At 39.1% G+C, this 18,026-nt stretch overlaps 1 protein-coding gene across 5 annotated transcripts in view; it reads left to right on the top strand.

The window, feature by feature from the left end:
• Positions 1-12,989, top strand: part of MCM10 (minichromosome maintenance 10 replication initiation factor) — a 30,836-nt gene extending 17,847 nt beyond the window's left edge. For 4 of the 5 annotated variants that reach the window (XM_036452558.2, XM_036452579.2, XM_036452567.2 and 1 more), the window contains 9 exons: positions 561-671; positions 758-875; positions 2,856-3,084; positions 4,363-4,507; positions 5,299-5,417; positions 7,672-7,785; positions 9,588-9,733; positions 12,676-12,718; positions 12,806-12,989. In XM_036452558.2, coding sequence (XP_036308451.1) covers positions 561-671; positions 758-875; positions 2,856-3,084; positions 4,363-4,507; positions 5,299-5,417; positions 7,672-7,785; positions 9,588-9,733; positions 12,676-12,718; positions 12,806-12,889 — 1,109 coding nt within the window. In that variant the 3' untranslated portion in view covers positions 12,890-12,989. The remainder of the gene's footprint in view (positions 1-560; positions 672-757; positions 876-2,855; positions 3,085-4,362; positions 4,508-5,298; positions 5,418-7,671; positions 7,786-9,587; positions 9,734-12,675; positions 12,719-12,805) is intronic. The other variant, XM_036452573.2, reaches the window with a different exon arrangement.
• Positions 12,990-18,026: the final 5,037 nt, after the last annotated feature.

Here is an 18,026-nt window from a genome sequence, read left to right as displayed (position 1 = left end):
TAAAACAGGTCTATCTCAAAAAATGCTGCCTTCTCCCTGTACTTGGGGCTTTATTCATATAACAATCAGGGCCTAGTGTGGATCCTTATCCATAGTGCATATTCCAGAAATAGTGTATGATATGACCCCTCAGATATGAGTATTCTAATCATTACTCAAAATAAGTTATATTTACCATCTCCTTGTCCTACTAGCCTGATTAGAGGTTAAGAATCCTTTTTTTCTCCTGGCATTCCATTTAATTCATTTAAAAATGACTAAGTTTGAAGGCAGAGTTTAAAAGTAATGTTGGCCTTGGCTGGTTTGGCTCAGTGGATAGAGCATCAGCCTGGGTTTGATTCCGGTCAAGGCCACGTGCCTGGATTGTGGGCTCGATCCCCAGTAGGGGCATGCAGGAGGCAGCCGATCAGTGATTCTCATCATTGATGTTTCGATCTCTCTCCCTTTTCTGAAATCAATACAAATATACTTAAAACATTAAAAAAAAATACAAGTAATGTCACATAACATGGAATGGTTTAAATTTCAGGTCCTCTAAAGCTGATGTTTGTATATTCCAGGAATAGCCCAGAAAAGCTTGTCTTGCTCCGAGGAATTCAGAGAATTGATGGATTTGCCCACATTTGGAGCCAGAAACTTGAAACAACATTTAGCCAAAGCCAAATCATCAGGTAGAGTCAGCTTGAACCTGCTTACCATTGATATCTGAGTTCCTGCTGCCCCTCAGAATCCCCTCAATCTATGACTTGTGTTTTAGGGATCATGGGAAGCCCAAAACCTGCTTTCCAGTCTATCTCGGCATCAGCCCTCCTGAAGCAACAGAAGCAGCTTATGTTGGAGATGAGGAAAAAGAAATCAGAAGAAATCGAGAAACGGTAAGAGTAACATTTAATATCCTTCTTGGATAACTCATTCAGGAATCCTCAAAATGTCTTCAGAAATTTCAAAAATATACTTTACATTTTGGATGGTTGGATATCTTTTTAACTTTTAAAAGTGTTAAAATAATTTTGACATAACCTAAATAGATAGCATTTAAAGTTATATATTTCTGACTTATGTTGGTGAATCCTGAGACTGAGTGAGACAGGTTACAGTAATTAATATCATGTTCCTGGTCAAACCTTTCTGTTATCTTTCTGTGGAAAAGAAAGAAATGACATCTAAAAAGAGTCTGGGAAAGGAGAAAGTATGTATTGACCTATTTGACTCTTGTTTCTTAGTTTGCCACAATTAGGTTTTTAATTACAGGCCGAACAATGAGTAGATTTTGCAGTTGTTGAGGTAAATGATAAAAATGCATTGAAAATGAAGTCATTTTAGTGACACAATCAAGTGGGTATCAATATGGAAAGTAAATTAATCAAAGATCCTTTTTTTTTTTTAATAAATTTTTATTTTTCAATTACAGTTGACATATATTAGTTTCAAGTGTACAATCCAGTGTTTAAACATTATGTAACTTAATGATTATCCCAAAGATACTTTAGCTCAAATTATCTGAATAGTAATAAGAGCTATCACAGGTGCTTAACATGTACCTTGAGCACTGTGTTATAGTGTCTCATCTGTTCCTTACAATAATAGGTGATGTGCAGATGAGATATCTGTAGAGGTATTCATCATGTGCTAACATGACGTGTGTGTGTGTGTGTGTGTGTGTGTGTGTGTGTGTGTGTGGTGTATATGTGGACATAAAAATATATGTGGGGTTGTGGACCTTGTGGGAAATAAGAGAGCATCCATCAGTTTAAAGGCATTATAATTTTTAGTTTTTCAGAATTTAGCTGAACAAGTTAAACATAATCTTTGGGCAGGATGTAATAGGCAGTTTGCTGACAAGAGTGAAACTGCGGTAGTGACGATACTGTCCTGGGCCCTAACTGGTTTGGCTCAATGGATAGAGCGTCGGCCTGCGGACTACAGGGTCCCAGGTTGAATTCTGGTCAAGGGCATGTACCTTGGTTGCAGGCACATACCCAGCAGGGGATGTGCAAGTGGCAGCTGATTGATGTTTCTCTTTCATCAATATTTCTAACTTTCTGTCCATCTCCCTTCCTCTCTGTAAAAAATCAATAAAATATATATATTTTTTAATATATTTTATTGATTTTTTACAGAGAGGAAGGGAGAGAGACAGAGCTAGAAACGTCAATGAGAGAGAAACATCGACCAACTGCCTCCTGCACACCCCCCACCGGGGATGTGCCCACAACCAATGTACATGCCCTTGACGGGAATCGAACCCGGGACCCTCCAGTCCGCAGGCCAACACTCTACCACTGAGCCAAACCGGTTTCGGCAATAAAATATATTTTTTAAAAAGGAAAGAATACTGGCCTGGGATTACCTTGTACTAATCCTGAGCCTGTCACTATGAGCAAATGGGCCTTGGGCCTCAATTTCTTTATATATATGGTGAGAGGTTTGGACTAGATGACTTCTGATTTTTTTTTTTTAAATAGCTTTTAAAACTATATAAAGTAGCTAAAACAGGTTGTTCAAGGGGGTGTGCAAGAGGCAGCTGGTCGATGTTTCTCTCTCACCGACGTTTCTAGCTCTCTATCTCTCTCCCTTCCTCCTCTATGTAAAATATCAATAAAATATATATTTTTAAAAACCTGATAGTAATCAGTTCTAAATTGGTAAAACAATTAGAGCTTTTTCAATGAAAAATCAACAACTGAAGAGTGAAGAGTTAAAGAAATACATTCTTCTTAATAGCATGCTAATCTGAATTATTAACCAAGAAAGGGAAATTTTACTGACAATACTCATCAGCTGGTGGCCTACCTGCAGTCTCTCATTCTGTTACTTTGTGCTTGCAAAGTTTGTGATTGCATATTTCTTTAAAGATTTTTACAAAGCTCAAATGAGGTCTCGAGCCCAGCTGTGCCATCGTCTTCTCGACAGCCCCCTCCTCGGTCTCCACCAACAGGGGCCGAGTTCCCCAGGCTGGAAGCAACTCCACCCACACCCGTGCCCAAGCTGGGGCGAGGCATCTCAGAAGGAGATGACGTTCTCTTTTTTGGTGTGTCACCACCTCCAAAACCAAAACTGAGTGCGTTAGCAGAAGCCAAAAAGGTAACTGGTATTTGTTTTCTTCAACGTTTGAATTTGCTTTTCATAGAAATGGCTGGAGTTTCTCACTTTATATATCTATGATCAGAAACAACAGCCACTCAATAGCTACTTATTGATCATGATTATTAGAGTCAATGAAATTTTAAATGATAATGATGTCAACATAATGCCATTAATTTAGTCCAAAAAAATTAGCCATTATCTCAACACTTTTTTGTCAGGCTGACATAGATAGCTGAGGTACTGTTTTATAATTGGAGACACTGGCATTAGGGAAAGAAATTCCTGAAATTATTGAGCAAGATGGTAAAATAGAGGTTTAAAGAATCCTTTAAAAGAAATCTTACACAGAAGCCTAGTCTATAGACATAATAACTGAGCTGCTCTGACTGAAGTAGGAGTGGGAGTGCTCAAAACCCCACTGCTCAGCACGTCCCACCACTCCCCTTCCTGAGTCACCCTGTCGTAAGTTGTCTTCTCTTTGCTGTAGTAGCAGCAATAACCACATGGAAGGCAAAGACAAGCTAGAAGCCAAAGCTCTACCTACAGTACTAATAATAACTGCATGTCTTCATCACTGTTACTGTCCCTGTGATAGATGTGCCAATGCTATTTTTTGTGTCCAAGTGTGTGTTTAACACATTTCATTCACACAACCCTCAAAGATAGGGAAGTGCTATCATCCCTGTTTTAGAAATGTAGAAACTGAGGCTGAACAATTACAATCCAGTAAGCGACTGAGCTGGAATTCTATCCTAATTCTGTCTGATTCTAAAACAAATTTCCGAAGAGTTTGTGCGGTTTCTCTAGGTGTCTAGAAGCCTATAGACTAGCTGATGAGTCTATATTTAAATAAGCTGAGACTTAATTTATTAAGTTATAAGATTGTATCCCATGCTTTTAAATTTTAATAATGTTTAAAAAATGAAGATATATTTTGCCAATTTATATATTTTTTTTTAAATATATTTTATTGATTTTTTAGAGAGAGGGATAGAGAGCTAGAAACGTCGATGAGAGAAAAACATCGACCAGCTGCCTCTTGCACACCCACCGGGGATGTGCCCGCAACCAATGTACATGCCCCTGACTGGAATCGAACCCAGGACCTTTCAGTCCGCAGACCGACGCTCTACCACTGAGCCAAACCGGTTTCGGCTGCCAATTTATATTTGAGAGCTGCCAGAATTCATTGGTTAATAACTGGAAAGGGGTATGGAGCTACAAATGCTTATCTATTGTTTAGATTTTTATCTCCCTCTCTTCTCTCTTTTCTAGTTAGCTGCTATAACCAAATTAAGGGCAAAAGGCCAAATTCTTTCAAAAACAGACCCAAACAGTGTGAAAAAGAAGAGAAACTACCCCGAAGATGTCCTGGAAGTGAAGGCACGTGTAGAAAAGAATACTACATTCTCTCCGCAAGGTACTGCAGATTTCAGAGTTCACAGTAAAAGAGAAGGAAGTGCCATCATTTCTGATACCAAGTTATTATTTTACTTCAATTTACCTCTAAGAAGAATACCTAAATAGAATTTCCACAACTGGAACTGTTCGTTTTTTATAATCACATTAAATTGAAATTACGCACAATTTGAAAACTTGAATAAAGGCTTACTCATTGGATCTTTGTATGTATAAATATAAAAGTTTACTTTGAAAGAAGTAGAATTCCTTTGTTTAGAATTGCCCTATTTTTATTTTATTTTTAATCCTCATCCAAGGATATTTTTTCTATTGATTTTTAGACAGAGTGGAAGGGAGGGAAGAAGGTATGGAGAGAGAGAAATATAGATTGGTTGCCTCCCATACTCGATCAAGCTGCAGCCAAGCTGTGTGCCCTTGACCAGAATCAAACCGGAGACAACTTCATTCTGTAGGTGAGGGACGCTCTATCCACTGAGCCAAATCTACTAGGGCTGCCCTGTTTTTATTTTAAAAACTGAAGTTGGCAACGTCATTTTATCATCAATGTTAGTGTACCTGTTTTAAGGTGAAAAATATTTTAATTCAGTGGTCAAATTTGCTGCCTCCCATATTCTAGTTTCTGCATCTCAGCTCTCTTTTTAAGAGCCTTCTTTTGCTGGTAGCTAATGAATTGAATTAAGTTTGAAGGGACTGGTGGGCAGAGAGAGAATGAAGGAAACTGAGTGGATGAGGCCCACTGTTTTATGACAGTAGGTGGGCTATACAAGCTGCTTTTTCTTTCTGCTCTAGATGAGGATGAATTAGAGCCTGCCAGGAAAAAAAGGAGAGAACAGCTTGCCTACGTGGAATCTGAAGAATTTCAGAAAATTCTAAAAGCAAAATCGAAGCACACAGGGATCCTAAAGGAGGTAAGAGCTCAAAAGATTAAAGATCGTATAGCTGTCATTCAGACTCACAGTGCTTTGTTGTGGGACTAAGAATTTGTTTCTTTTACCTTAACCAGGATGTAGCTGCATGTCAGTTTGTGAACTTAACTTTTTTTTTTAATAGATCACCATTATCTACTGTTTTCTGCCTTGCAATGTGAAAGGGATTTTTTCCATTCCAATATTTTTATATCAGCATTCAAATGCTCTAAACCAGCAGCTAGCATCCCAACACTCCCAGTGCCCCTTTTTAACAATAAGTATTTTGTATTGTTCCCTTATTATCGTGAAATAACATTTATGATGATGTTATCACCTAACTAATTGAATTTTATTGAAATGTTAATATCTTAAATGTAATCTAAAAAAGAAAAAGAGAAATGTTTATATTAAAAATATGTATTTTATTATGTAAGTACATGGACACAACACCCTAGAAAAAATATTGAAGTATGAAGTAGAGTGTTAGATTTATAAGTGTTGTAAATATTTGAGACAGATATTAAGGAAGACTCGTAGAGATATGTTTTCTTAGTAACTTAAATACCATGGGCCTATTTCTTTCAAAATGTGACTTTTTAATGGTGAATGATCTTGGGAAACTTTTGAAGACACCAATGTGCAGTTGTCCCTCCATATACATAGAGTTGCCTAAATGCACTCTTAGAATATTCAGTGTATATTAAAACCATGCACACATATTGTAGGGTTTTATATAAAGCAGTTAGGTTCAATGGTGATAATCAGATTTTTTATCCACATGTCTCAAATACATTCAGGAAAACGCTTTGTTGTATGAGGGGCTGTTCTGTGCATTGTAGATGGCGTAGCAACCTTGGCCCCTGCCAATAGCAAGGGTGGCATTACAGAGGTAACAAAAAAGTGCTCCACAAATTTTTTTTAAAATGTATTTTATTGATTTTTCAGAGAGAAAGGGAGAGGAAAGCTAGGAACATCGATGAGAGAAAAACATCGATCAGCTGCCTCTGGCACACCCCTTATTGGGGATCAAGCCAGTAACCAAGGCCCATGCCTTGACAAGAATCGAACCCGAAACCCTCCTCAGTCTGCGGGCCGATGCTCTATCCCAGTGGTCAGCGAACTCATTAGTCAACAGAGCCAAATATCAACAGTACAACGATTGAAATTTCTTTTGAGAGCCAAATTTTTTAAACTTAAACTTCTTCTAACGCCACTTCTTCAAACTATACTCGCCTAGGCTCTAGTATTTTGTGGAAGAGCCACACTCAAGGGGCCAAAGAGCCGCATGAGCTTCAGAGTCGCAGTCTGCTGACCACGGCTCTGTCCACTGAGCCAAACTGGTTAAGGCCCACAGATTTTCAAATGTCCTCTTGGGGGCACTAATCACCCCCATTTAGTGCCAGTACTATGAATGATCTGCCATTCTTTTGTTTAGCAAATGACTAATGAGAAGATTATATATCATATCTTTTTACTGGACTTGAAATCAGGAAAGATGCTCAAATGACTGGAACTGAACTTCTTTCCTGTTGTGGCCACCAAAGACCCTGGGACTTTATGTCTTAGCTGCACTAACTCCAGACCTGTGACCACATTCTGCTATAAATATCTCCTCCCTGCTGTCCCAGATGGCAAGGATTGCTCCTACCAGTGCTTGGTCTGGAGAAGAGTATAGAATAGAATGGGCTGTCATTGCTGGGGAGGCATTGAGTACCTTCCATAGCTGGAGTCTGTATTGGGATAGTAGGACTAGTTCCCTCTGGTGCACACTTGACATGGTGACACTGTTAGTAATGGTAGTATTTTAAGTTTGTATTTAGTGTTTTAAAAATCATATGCTTGCTCTAGCTGGTTTGGCTCAGTGGATAGAGTGTCAACCTGTGGACTGAAGGGTTCTGGGTTTGATTCCGGTCAAGGGCACATGCCTGGGTTGCAGGCTTGATCCTCAGTAGGGGGCGTTCAGGAGGCATCCAACCAATGATTCTCTCTCATCGTAGATGTTTCTATCTTTCTCTCCCTCTCACTTCCTTTCTGACATTAATAAAAATATATATTTTTTTAAATCACATGCTCTTGTACCCTTTTTTTGCATGTCAAGAACTTGTGTCTACTTATGATCATCTTTTGGTTGCATTTGCCAAGCTATTATCAAGTGGCCCTCATTGACAGGAAGTTTGTTCCATTCTATTATTGAACTGTTGTCTGAGTATATGTTGGATTTGATAAAGGTCTCCTGTATGCCTTGCCATTTCAGGCTGAGGCTGAGCTGCAAGAACTCTATTTTGAGCCACTGGTGAAAAAAGAACAAATGGAAGAAAAGATGAGAAACATCAAAGAAGTGAAATGTCGAGTGGTGACATGCAAGACGGTGAGTGCAGGAAGACAGTCTGACCGGGCCCTATGCTGTGCTGTTGTGACTCAGCAGAACACGGTGACTCTGGGAGGTGGGGCCATATCTTGTGACCAGAGTCTTGCTTAAGCCATTTATTTACACTAAGAACAAAACTGTTATGACAGCTCAGGAGCTGGCTTTATGCCAACTGTCCAGTGAGCTCTGATATGGGGAAGTGTTTGTTGTGAGATTTTCCTCTCATTTGACCTCAGCTCCAGTTCTGCAAACGAGCTTTTAACGTCTCTTCCCCTTTGTCCATTGGACACAAGTTATTACGTCTTTCTCAAGTTTCCCATAAATCCTCAGTTCACAGCTCCTGGGGCCTTGGTTGAACGACTTGATCTGGGATATCATGATATGACCAATTACTGTTGTCTCTTTTACTCAGGACTTAACCTACTAAATTGAATCTTAGGGTAGTGTGAATTGTATCATTGTCTATGTTTGCAGAATTTTTATCCTAAGTCTGAGAAAATAAATTCCCTATTCCTCAACATTAATGTAAAATTATCCCCATCCTGGCCAGGTGGCTTAGTGGGTGAGAGCATTGTTCCCATAAGCCAAGGTTGCAGGGTCAATCCCCAATCAGGGCACATATAAGAATCAACCAAAGAATGCATAAATAGTTGGAACAACAAGTCAATGTTTCTCTTTCTTTCTCTCTCCCCAAAAAACACACACACAAAAAAAATGTTTTTTTTTTTGTTAAACTGGCTACCAGCCCTGACCAGCTTGGCTCAGTGGATAGAACGTCAGCCTGTGGACTAAAAGGTTCAGGTTCCATTCTGGTTAAGGACATATACCTTGGTCGCAGGCACATTCCCAGTGTGTCATCCATACAGTTCTGTAGGTCGGGCGTCTGTGTGGGTTTAAAAGGGCTAAAGTCCAGGGCTGTATTCCTTTCTGGAGACTCTAGGGGAGAAACCATTTCCTTGCCTTTCGTGGCTGAGATCCTACCCATATTCCTTGGTTTGTGACCTCTTCCTTCAAAGCCAGCAATGGCAGGTTGGACCCTCTCATGGCATCACTCAAACCTCCTTTTCTTTGTCTCACTTCCACTTTTAAGAACATCTTATGATTCCTTTGGGCCCACCTACATAATCCAGGATAATCTCCCTATTTTAAAATCACCTAATAGGTGTGTACATCTTTGTGTGGGGGTGAGCATTATTCTGGCATATCACTCTGCTCTGCACTGTTGTTGTTTTTCTTTTTCTTAGAAAGAGAGAGAGAGAAACATCAATCCGTTGCCTCCCATGCACACCCCAACCAGGGGTCAAACCTGCGACCTAGGTAAGTGGATATGTGCCCTAACTAGGAATCGATCCTGCAACCTTCACAAGACCCCACTCCAACCAACTGAGCCAGGGCTGTTCTGCACTTGTTGAGGTTGACAAAGTCTGGAATTATTTATCTAGACTCAATGTAATTAGCAGAAATTAACATTGTACTAACTTAGCATCTTTTTTTCGAGCTTCAGCCACCATTTCTTATTCTCTTCAGTCCTTTTGAGAATCAAAATTAAGTGAATTATCTAATATCTGTCTTGGTTTTGCTACTTTAAAAAAAAATAGGATTAATAAGCTTATATCCTTTCGGAGGCCTTGTCAGAGAAAGTGGACGAGCTGCTGACCCACTTCCTCAGTGGGCCCCATGCCTCAGTGTCCTGAAACCAGGGACTGCAGTGAGTCCAGGACAGCCCTGTCCAGGCTATTGCCTTAATGTCAGAGATTATTGTGTACTTAGTGCTCTTGACAGCATGTGTTGGTTTTACGCAGTGTGCCTATACCCACTTCAAGCCTTTGGAGACCTGCATCAGTGAGCAACACAACTACCATTGGCATGACGGCATCAAAAGGTTTTTCAAGTGTCCCTGTGGAAACAGATGCATCTCCCTGGACAGGCTCCCCAAAAAGCATTGCAGGTATGAGAACTGCCTGGAGTTTCTTGTCCCATCTGGACTTTTTGAACCCTTTTTTTTTTTCTTCAATTCCCACATGATGCTGTCCCGTTGAAACACTGGAAAATCTTTTGTGAGAGTCAGGCCTTATCTCCTTGCCTTCTTACAGCTGCAGAGAAGGGATCCTGCCCTCTTCACTGCTTTATCCCCAATACGCATTGCCTGACTCTAGTACAGCGGTCGCCAACTGGTGGTCTGTTAGGTACGAAAGGTTGATGACTGCTGCTCTAGTAGGTCCTCAGAAACGTTTGTTGAATAAATAAATGAAATATGGATAAGGTGGGTTGGGGAATATGTGTATTTGCTGAGGGCTAGGAGATGGGATTATTTCCCTCTACTCTTAAGGAGTTTTATTTTTATTTTCCAGGGGCACTTCAGATATAGATACAGCTATCGTGTTGAGTGTTATTCACATAGAACACACTGTGAACCACAGCCCCCAGAGTTAGGGTGGCTGATCACACGCAGCTTGTAGTACACCATCACTGGTCCATTTGGTGCTCTCCTTATGTATGTACCGTCACATGTGCTGCATATCAATCGGGTATTAATCATGACATGGTATCTGTCATAATGCTGTAGCCATGTCCTCCTGTGTTTGTGGTGATGCTGATTGTAAACAGACCTGTGTTGCCAGTCATTTCCCTTAGTAGTCCTGCTCTAGCAGTCTAAAGGGTAGTTAAATATACTTCTTACTGTCCTTGATGATTGCCTTTTGGACTCAAGAGTTAGTAATATTTAATTCCTAAATATGTAGGATTGATTTTATTGTCATTAATTTCTAACTTTATTACATGGTTCTTAAAAGACATAATTTGTATGATATTGATCCTTTGGAATTTGAGGCAATTTTGGGATCACCTTTAGTCTTCCCAAGAGTATCTCATACTACCTTTTTGTTTGCTTGTTTGTTTCTGAAACCTTCGCTCTCACTTCAGGTTACCCCAGGTCTGATTTGGGAGGAATGGGACTTGAACTGAACTTCATAATAGTTCATCACCTTGTCAGGAGCTGATTTGTGAATTGTTCATTCTAGATAATGGTTTTAAGTAGCTATGTATATATTACTTGACTTCACTCCAAAATATTTGAACATCAAAATAAATTAACTCTGTTCGTTAAGGATAAGCAGTTAAGGACAGCTCACAAATGGAAGCACACGATGCCTTACTGGCCTCCAGGTGGCACTGTTATCTTTGTAAGAGTAGCTGCTTTCTCTGGTCTTCTCTTGTCAATTCTAGATGTAGAGCAGAAGTGGGCAGACTCTTTCTGTAAAAGGCCAGATAGTAAATATATTACGCTTTGCAAAGAGGCCACATGGTCTGTTTCACAACTACTCAGCTTTGCTATTGTGGCTCTGTTCAAATCAAACTTTATTTATAAAAACAAGTACAGGCTGGATTTGGCCCATGGGTTGAAATTTTTTGCTGACCCCTGACTAGAACAGTGATTTTCTTTTTTTTAGTAATACTAGTCTCATCTAACTTTGTTTTGTATTGGTCTGAACCTATCAATAACCAATGTTGTGGCTGGACCAGCCCTCGTAGTTCTTACTATGATTGCAAGGAGCCCTTCAGCAGTAACCATCAGGGAACTCTGAAAAGATACAGGTTTATTACTTATGAGACCTAAATATTTCACAGCACACCTGGGCCGCACAGCGAGGTCCTGTGGAAAGCCTGGAGATAGCACCCTGGTCTGGCGTCCTGCTTTTATTGGGGTTAAGGTTGGGGCCTGGGGTTTCCAAGGCTCACTCTTGGTGAATTTAAAACGTGAGGGGGAATTTAAAGCACAGGAAGAGAAACAAGTAGCCCAAATGCTCAGTTTTTTAAAATTACATCTCTAAAACAAAGGGATATCAATGTGGGGAGGCAGGCAGCTAGGCTGGCAATGTGTTTGTTGAGTTAGCCATCTTTGAAGTAGTTGCCTCTTTGAAATAGCAATCAAAGCTTAAGTCAGGCACTTGTATTATAAAAAGAAAAGAAAAGACAAATGCCAGGGCTTCCTCTACAAAACTAGATAGGGAAGAAGAATGAGACAGATACGGCAGTCCCCAATGCTCCGGACCCAAGTGTAAGACATAGTTCTATGTTTTCTCTGTATTTCTTTTCTGTTCCTCTCTTTCTTTCCCAGAGTAAATTCTACAGAAGATAAACTTTCCCCATAGTAGTCACATCCCTTCTCAGGGTTGGGACTCATCCACCAAGTTAAAAAGGGAGAAAAGCATCTTTAGGCCACTTGAACAAATAGAGAGTGACCCTGTTTGGGTTATGAAAAAGGAGGAAAGATGATTCAGACCAGAAAAAGATTAATCCTATTATTATTATTATTATTATTATTATTATTGATTTCAGAGAGGAAGGGAGAGGGAGAGAGAAATAGAAACATTAATGATGAGAGAGAATCACTGATGGGCTGACTCCTGCACACCCCACATGATGGGATCAAGCCTATAACCCAGGCATGTATCCTGACCGGGAATCAAACCATGACCTCCTGGTTCATAGGTTGATGCTCAACCACTGAGCCATGCTGGCTGGGCAAGATTAATTTTTTTTTTTTTTTATCACAATCTTTTAGTTCCAGAAAAAGAGACAGGTCAGGTAAGCCTTAGGCTAGCTTCCTAAATCCCAGTGTCATCTTAGTGATTGTTAGTAGGAATCAAGGTTGCATTCATCACCTACCATGTGCACAAGTCTGCCATTCTATCATTAGAAATTCCATTTCTGATGTATCTGGCTTATTACAGAGTTAAAGACCACTTCTGAAATCACTGGAGTGTGTATTGTCAGTACCATTTGACCATAGCCTGTAATATGAGTGTCACCTTGATCAGCTTCTGCTTGATGTGTACGTGTGTGGGTCCATATCTGACTGCTGAGTAAATCTCAACTTTTCTGTTTCAGTAATTGTGGCCTCTTCAAATGGGAGCGGGACAGAATGCTAAAGGTAGGTATGGCATTTATAAGATGACTGATTTTAGTGACCTATGCAAATGTTGCCCCATTTCTTATGAAACTATTTTCATTTTTCTAGGAAAAAACAGGGCCAAAAATAGGAGGAGAAACTCTGTTACCAAGAGGAGAAGAACATGCCAAATTCCTGAACAGCCTTAAATAGCTCTGACTTCTGACAGATGCCTACAACCTGCATTGCTTCCTGTGGGCCTGGGAAAGCAAGGATTGGTTCTCTGTGGCCCAGGCTCCTGACTGACACAGTCGTGCTGGTTAAGCCTACAAGCTTTGTCTACATACTCCCCTTCATTGGGTTGATTGAACACCAAATTTAACATTAACCTGTAAGTGGAAAGTCAAGATATTTTTTATCTTCTGTGTTCTCAGTACTGATGGCCACAATCATACAAATTCTTTGCCCAAAAACTGGAAGGTAAATTGAGATTCTGTGTTTCTTTATCTCTTGGGTTATAGAGTGTGCAGTATTACTTCTTTATCACAATAAAGTTCTGGTTTTTATATGGACACAGAGGCAAAAGAATTAACTTAGCTTACCCAGACAAGTCACTTAAATTCTGGGCTTCAGTTTCCTTACCTGTAAAAGGAGGAAAGTTGGACTGACTGATCTTGAAATGTGTCTTTTAGCATTCATATTCTATAAATATATATCTTTTTTTGCATCTAGATAATTATGATCATTGCCCTTGATACAGCAATATAGTTTTGATATACTGATATTATAAGCCAGGTTCTTTTTTTGTTCTATTATCTCTGTTTTGGTTTTTTAGTTTGTTTGTTTTTAGTTGATTTAAGTCACCGAATCACAGGCATTTCAAGTGCGATCTTTTTGGCTCTCTGCCCATACAATATTGTGGAGCTTTGAATGCAAATACCTAAAAATCTCATTTTAAAATACCATTTAAGGAACTTTTAACCAGACTTTTAACCAAAATGAATGCAACGTTTAAGAAACTAAAGCATGACTGAAAAACAGAAGCATTCCATAAAGAATGGAGTTTGGGATTTGCACATATACTTTATTATATACATCAAGAATTATAGTTCAAGCTCCGGCAAATTATCATCAGAAAATCCCATTTAGGAGATTTCTCTACCTGTGCAACTTGGCTTTCCAAATACCATTTGACCCAAATGAATGCTAATATCACTTAAAGATCAGGTAAATTGGTAGGATTACTGTAGTGGGATTTGAGCTCTCGGTCAAAGTAGGTTAGGTTTTCCCAAGATGGTGGTATGGTAGGAACATGACAATTACAGGAGGTGATTTAGGTATATAAGAGTAAAATAAAATTTACTTGCCTTAGATTTCATCAGACTCTGTGAGTAAAAGGTGCTGTGTCTGCCTTTGGGATTCCCCTAAGGTCATGCCCAAATAACTGTATTTTAGGAGTATTTTATTTCCAGAAGGTATTGGGTTTTCAGTTTTAACTAACAATCAAGTGCCTAATTCTTAATTAGAACTAAACCCATTTGAAACTGGTATTTTTAATGGCTCGCTTAGAGGAGATTATTTGTCCCATAAACTTAAAACAGAGCAATGTATTGAAATAGGTCACAACTGAGCAGCTGCCTAGAACTTGAACTCCAGGTTGCTCATTGAGAAATTCCGTTCCTACGTGAGAACATGTTCATGTTTGAAACAAGGGCATCTGAGTCCGTATTCACTTGAATCGTGTATGTGAGTAGTGTAATATTCTTATAAAGACAGATGGTGAGCTGAATCTGATACTTTCCTTTTTTAAAGTTTGATTTTAAATATTTAAATTATTTTAAAATATAAATATGATTTAAAAATATAATAATGACTCCCTAGCTGGTTTGCTCAGTGGATAGAGCATCAGCCTGTGGACTGCAGGGTCTGGGGTTCAATTCCAGTCAAGGGCATATGCCCCAGTTGTGGGCTCGATCCCCAGTAGGGGGTTTGCAGGAGGCAGCCTACCAATGATTCTCTCATCATTGATGTTTCTATCTCTCTTCTTCCTCTAATTGAATTGAATGACTACTCAGTTTATTCTAGATCTTGGGGAGTTTTCATTTGCAGTGTGTGTGTGTGTGTGTGTGTGTGTGTGTGTGTGTGTGCGCGCGCGCGCGGACTGCCAGGGGGACTTGTTTGCGTTGAAAATAAAATTAATCAGTGATATCAATCTTTTAATCCTACCCTCTTTATCAGCAGGTAATAAATGCTTTTATATAAAACCAAAGTGTGTGTTTAATTTTTCTTGTCATTGGCAATGTAGGGCTTATTGTATATAATCATGGGCCATCTAAACATGTTCAGTATACAAAACTGGCTGTGTCCTATATGGAGAATCATGGAGAATGTACTGACTTTCACAATAGATTATTTTTCTTTTTTGTCTTTTCCTGTTTGGAGGAAATAAGTGGCTTTTTAAAGAAAATCATCTTTTGAGTTTTGTAGAAATAAATGAAATACATTTTCTCTTCTGAACACAAACGGAAAACAATGATATGGAATAGTAATGATTGGTGTGGAATCTGCCCCAAAGAGAACTGAAAACAAAAGTCTCAAATTTTAAAACTTTTCAGGTTTTCAACTTTTAAAATCATTACATGTTGGCTGATGTGTACAACAAAGTTTATAGTTCCTAAATTAGACTTTTGTGTAGAAATTGATTATATAAGTAAAGTTTGATGTTTATAATATTAGATTTGTGATAACGTTACTTTTTTAAAATGCGAATATGCCTGTGTCACAGATAGCAGCCATCTATAAGTAATTCAGATATCTCTGATCTCATGAGTGAAGATTTGGAAACGATACCACTTTCAAGAAGGATAGGTGGCTCAAAAAGTGAAATTCTATATTTGCCATTATTGAGGAAAGAAGACAAGACACCTGAAGCACATAATACACAAAAAAGGAAGAAATCAGTTCATTCAAGTTGACAGCAGTTTGAAAAAGCTGCGGTACACTAGATAGCACTTTTCAGCACTATGCTTGGGGGCCATTTGAAACAGCAAAAGCACAGAAATGTGAGGAACATCACAAAAAGGATACTTGTTTAAGGTAGCTGAACAGGAATGATGCTTTATTTGACCTCAGCCGGGATCATGTGCTAGGCAAGTCAAAATTCTTATTGCTCTACACACGCATGTGTCCATCAGTGACCACAGAAGCACCATAAGTACTGATTCTGGAGTTACAAATAAATGCAGCAATTAGGTAAGATAGGAGTGTCCCCATTTTGCAGATTAGGAAATTGGTTAAGTAATTTGAAAATTATGGGTTGAAACTAAGATTGGAACCAAGTTTATAGTAATGTTGCTCAAGCAAAAACTTCTCTGTTGGTACTTTTTAAAATTAACTATTAAGGTCTGAATTTCATACAGTAAAAGGCATGCATCTTAAATGTATAGTTCAATAAATTTTGACAAATAGGTTTACCATGTAACCATTGCCATAAGCAAGATAGAAATTTCCATCACTCCAAAAGGTTGGCTCATGCCACTTCCCAGTCCACACTCCATGTCCCTGGCCATCACTGGTCTGTTATAATTTAGATCTGTCTTCTGGAGTTTCATATAAATTAAAATTATAGCTGACTTTTTGCACTTAGAGTATTTTTTTAATTGATTTCAGAGAGAGGGTTAGAAACAACAATGATGAAAAAGAATCATGGATCAGCTGCCTCCTGCATGCCTCCTACTGGGGTCGAGCCTGCAACCTGGGCATGTGCCCTGACCAGGAATTGAACCATGACCTGGTTCATAACGATGCTCAACCACTGCACCACACCAGCCAGACTAGGATAGTATTTTTGAAGTACATCCATGTTCTTGAATGTATCAGCAATCGTTCTTTATTGTTGAGTGTTTCACTGTGGATATGCCCCAATGAATGTGTTCGGGTTGAATTATTTCCACCGTGGGGCAGGTATGATGAGTAAAGCTGCTGCCAAGGTCAGGTCTTTCTGTGGCTGTGTTTTTCATTTCTCCTGTAAATAGGAGTGGGATTTCTGAGTTAGCTGCAAAGTGTATGTTTATATTTGTAAGAAACTGGTAAACTATATCCCAAAGTAATTGTCCCATTTTCATACCCACTGGTAATGTAGGAGAGTTCCATTTCTCCACATTCTCACTGGTATTTTATAGGTATTTTAATTTTAATTTTTTAAAAATATATTTTATTGATTTTTCACAGAGTAGAAGAGAGAGGGATAGAGAGTTAGAAACATCGATGAGAGAGAATCATCAATCAGCTGCCTCTTGCACACCCCCCACTGGGGATGTGCCCGCAACCAAGGTACATGCCCTTGCCCGAAATCAAACCCGGGACCTTTCAGTCCGCAGGCCGACGCTCTATCCACTGAGCCAAACCGGTCCCGGCAGGTATTTTAATTTTAAATATCCTGGTAGGTGCATGGTAATTTGAAATTGTAATTTAATTTGCATTATTAGAGTGTGAAAATTAGTGAGAACTTCCCTAAATAATTTTCACTGTTGTTTTACACGTTAAATAAATACTTTTGTTAGGCACTTCCCCTCAAACATTACCATTCCTGTAGGAAGCTTTTTATCTGAGAAAGCTTTTTGTAAACTACTTAAATATAAATTAATTATACATATTTTTAATGGTAAAAAAAATTGCTTAATAGGTAAAGTAGGCATTATTGTCAAAAATGAATTTTGAAGTTTAAAAATAAAAATGGAAAAAGTATAGCTATATACCTAGATGTGCACAGATCAACTTGAAGAATATACTCAAGACTCTGGGATAACTGGTTTGGGAGACAGGAGAGACACTTCCTTTTCATCCTTTACATTTTTTAAACTTTGTATACGTTCAAAATATTTTTAATTAAAAAAAATCAAAATGTGGAAAGTGGACAAACCTTTAAAAAGTGTTAGAACAGTCCTAGCTAGTTTGGCCCCGTGGATAGAGGGTCAGTCCCCCTGGGACTGAAGTGTCCCAGGTTTGATTCCAACAAGGGCACATTCCCTGAGTTGCAGGCTTGATGCCCAGTAGGGGGCGAGCAGGAGGCAGACTAAGAACATAAGATCACAGAGTGTAGCCGGTTTGGCTCAGTGGTAGAGCGTCGGTCTGTGGACTGAAAGGTCCCGGGTTCGATTCCCGTCAAGGGCATGTACGTTGGTTGCAGGCACATCCCCAGTAGGGGGTGTGCAAGAGGCAGCTGGTAGATGTTTCTCTCTCATCTATGTTTCTAGCTCTCTATTGCTCTCCCTTTCTCTTAAAAATCAATAAAATATATATTTTTTTACAGTAAAAAAGATCACAGAGTGTAGCAGACTTACTCTGTGAA

The sequence above is a fragment of the Pipistrellus kuhlii genome, unplaced genomic scaffold (genome assembly GCF_014108245.1).
Source record: "Pipistrellus kuhlii isolate mPipKuh1 unplaced genomic scaffold, mPipKuh1.p scaffold_m20_p_1, whole genome shotgun sequence".
Classification (NCBI taxonomy): domain Eukaryota; kingdom Metazoa; phylum Chordata; class Mammalia; order Chiroptera; family Vespertilionidae; genus Pipistrellus; species Pipistrellus kuhlii.
Note: the sequence above shows the minus strand (reverse complement) of the source record. Positions and strands in the feature narration are given on the sequence as shown.